At 35.7% G+C, this 3,385-nt stretch overlaps 1 protein-coding gene across 1 annotated transcript in view; it reads left to right on the top strand.

The window, feature by feature from the left end:
* LOC107674790 (uncharacterized) overlaps window positions 1-3,083 on the top strand; it is a 4,223-nt gene extending 1,140 nt beyond the window's left edge. The window contains exons 2-4 of the mRNA XM_016468894.1: window positions 1,561-1,690; window positions 1,781-1,914; window positions 2,012-3,083. Coding sequence (XP_016324380.1) covers window positions 1,561-1,690; window positions 1,781-1,914; window positions 2,012-2,794 — 1,047 coding nt within the window. The 3' untranslated portion in view covers window positions 2,795-3,083. The remainder of the gene's footprint in view (window positions 1-1,560; window positions 1,691-1,780; window positions 1,915-2,011) is intronic.
* Window positions 3,084-3,385: the final 302 nt, after the last annotated feature.

The following is a 3,385-nucleotide window of genomic DNA, read 5'->3' as shown; positions in this document are numbered from 1 at the left end:
TCAAAATAACCCAACTGCAGTTTGATTGAGATTAACTGGAATGCACAATGAAAAAACATGATTTCTGAGAATTGTTAAAAACGGAGTTCTCTGTTTTTGCAAATGAACTCTTCATATACATTTTACATTTTATATTATCATCTCACACATGGATCGGCATTTTCTATAATGTCTAAATTCTAAATCAAAATGCATATCTGCTATGACTTAATGTATAATTAGCATCAAACAAACAATGTAATTCATATTCTCAAGGATTAAAGATTAAACGGGAAAAAAAGAAAAATGATTGCACAACCATCAATTAGGTGGCGATATGCACTAAGCATGTAAACGACCATTGAACAAAAGAAGAAGAAAGAAACAGCATGGTGCACTTTTTCTTAGCGTCCGTTTCCATAGCGACTCATCGATTCGTCTCAACATATGTTATAATATATAATATATACAATATAATATATAATATATATATATATATATATATATATATGTGTGTTAGTTGTTAGTAAGTTGAGTGAACATACTTCCGGACGCGTTTTTGGAACCACATACCTCGAGTAAGCAAGGTTTGGGGTTAATCAACCGAAAGTTCAGGGTTTAGCTGACGGTAAGTTAACCGTGCTTTCTGGATTACACCCCTGGTCGAGCTGGGACACCAGGTTCAGGGTGGGAGACCAGGAGTGTATTCCAGAGTATGTTCCTGGTTAAGACTCAAGACATTCTCAACAGAGCGCCGAATCGATGAGTCGCTATGGAAACGGACGCTAAGAAAAAGAGCGCCATGCTGTTTCTTTCTTCTTCTTTTGTTCAATGTTCGTTTACATACTTAGTGCATATCGCCACCTAATAGATGGTTGTGCAATCATTTTTATTTTTTTTCCGTTTATATTGTAATATTATATAATGTTGTGCGCTATCTGTCACGCCCACTGAAGGCTCGTCAGTAGGTCACGCGTGCGCTTGTGGCTCTGAAGTGAACAAACCCTGGAACATAACCTGCTCCGAGGCAGGTTACTTTCAGAGAGCAAGTTACTATGGTTACTTACATACCCTGAAAGTAACCTCCGATTTTGGAACCGAAAGCTGAGGTTATCCGCTCTCTTATCCTCAAACATACCGGGGTATGTCACATAACCTGCTTTCTGGAATACACCCCAGCTTCAACCTACGTCCATCTCAAAACAGCTACGACTAGCCAATAAGCTTAGACTGTTTTTTTCTTTTCCTTTCCACTGTGGGTTCTTGTTTTTTCCAGCGAGTGTTTGCCTTATCTCGATTATTAATAAATTAATTGCATCTATTAATGTGTATTAATGTCTCTTTAAATAATGTGTAGCTTATTATTGTTCACAATCAAGCTGTTTTCCTAATCATTTTATATAAAGAAAGTATAGAGTTACTTTTTGTAGTGTAGTTGTACAACCTGACGATTCTTCAAAAAATAAGGTTATTGAATTTATTAATGTATGAACATTTATTTTTTATGGTCCGATAATTCTTCAAATTAATGAAATTTCAGTTAATATATTATATTTATTCATTTTTTCATTTAATATGTAGGATCAGATGATCCCTCTCTTTCTTGGAGCTGATCTGTTCTCAGACACAGACGTTCGCAGTGAAAACCAGCCCAGATACCATGCAAAATTTGCTAAACGAGGATTGGCAACCAAACTGGTTTTCCCATCAGGTATGTGGTTATTATTTTTTTGACCTGGTCAATTTTCATTAGGGGTTAATTAGAGGGTTAGAGGTTAAAATTTATCTGATTGATCTCTAGACTACAGATTCCAAGGACTGCGACTCCCTTATTCCAACAACAGTCTGTGGTTCTATAGTGTTCAAGGAGTTTTTCGAGTGGCATTTGAACTGTATAGCAAACAAGATCAGCTCTCAGTTATGGAGTCATTTCAGGTAATTTGAATTTGTCATTTTATGATTTTTATCATGTCCTTATATCTTCTAAATTTGTAATAAAGTGTTTATTGTTTTAAATAATTGTGTTCATAAGGCTCTATGGAAATCTCGAATAAATGACAACAACTTGAACATGACCTATCATCTTGGTGCCCAGGATGTTCAACCCCAAAATGATCAAGAAGCGCAAACAATTTTGGAAAATAATAATACATGTTCATCATACCAAGTCCATCGGCAGTCTGGCGAAGTAGAAACAAACTTCTTTCCAGTACTCACAGATCAGTCAGATATTTCATCATCTTCAGACCATGACTACTGTTCCTCAGAGCAAACAAACTTAAGCCACTCTACTTTACTTGCACAGAAACTTCAAAGCCTAGGGGAAAAAGTGAAGTTATTTACAAGTATTGAAGCAGAACATTTAAAGACTGCCACAAAGGTACTGGACTATGTTGAATACTGTATTACGGGGATGATTGACGAGGAAAAACTGATGGATACTGTGATGGCCCTGTTTGAAACTCATTTTCAGAGCTACTCCATCTACTCAAGCAGTCTGCTGAAGGCTGTGGCAGGTTGGCTTGGCCAGCAGTTCAATGCAGCCAACAGCACCATTAGTCACCGGGTTGAAGGTTTTAAGGCCCAACACATTGAGCACATTACAAACTTGCCACCTCCTGAGGAGCTGGCAACTGAACTTTTCCCAGAGGCAATGCGAAATCTTCTTGCACACTGGATGGGTCTGAGTGACGAGGCAGAAAACTGGAAAAGACACAGCGAATACCCCATTTTATTACTTATTCTAGAATTTGCTAATCACAATCTTATCACAGGAGTAGCTCATGTCTTGTATTCCAGTCTAATATGCAAATAAGTATACTTAGATGTAAGTTATACATTACGTATCATTTGGTCGCAGTTTTGTAGGTTTATAGCATTAAAACACAAATGATTTCAAGTAAATAGTTTCTTTAAAAGTCAAATGTTGATGTCCTTTCCACAGCAAGCTGTTGACAGATTTTGTATTTTGTCCTAAAAGGAATAAAAAGACAGCAATCTCATGATTTTAGGCCAACCTATTAAAAATTATGAACATAAAAACATGACATTTTGCATACACTGCTTGCAAGAGCTTCCCCAGATTACTGTAAAGAATGTTTAATGCAGTCACAGAGAGTTGGAACATCAAACATTTCAAAATTCAATTTTGTTTGCAATTCACTTGTATAACATAATAAAATAATAATAATAATAAATCAAATAGAACACATATTCACCTGGATCCAATCACCAATGGCTTATGTAGACAATTCAGTGATCAAATTATGTATTTTTTCAAATGTAATATGCATCTTTAAGTGTCTCTTTAAAGAAATGTTATGCTATTTTTTAAAAGAGAAATAATATTGTCTTATTTTAATTGGGCAGCAATATATTCAGCTATGTCTGGCAACTGACAAATATG

Source organism: Sinocyclocheilus anshuiensis, unplaced genomic scaffold (assembly GCF_001515605.1).
Source record: "Sinocyclocheilus anshuiensis isolate Anshui unplaced genomic scaffold, SAMN03320099.WGS_v1.1 scaffold1596, whole genome shotgun sequence".
Lineage (NCBI taxonomy): Eukaryota > Metazoa > Chordata > Actinopteri > Cypriniformes > Cyprinidae > Sinocyclocheilus > Sinocyclocheilus anshuiensis.
This window is presented reverse-complemented; position numbering and strand designations above follow the sequence as displayed.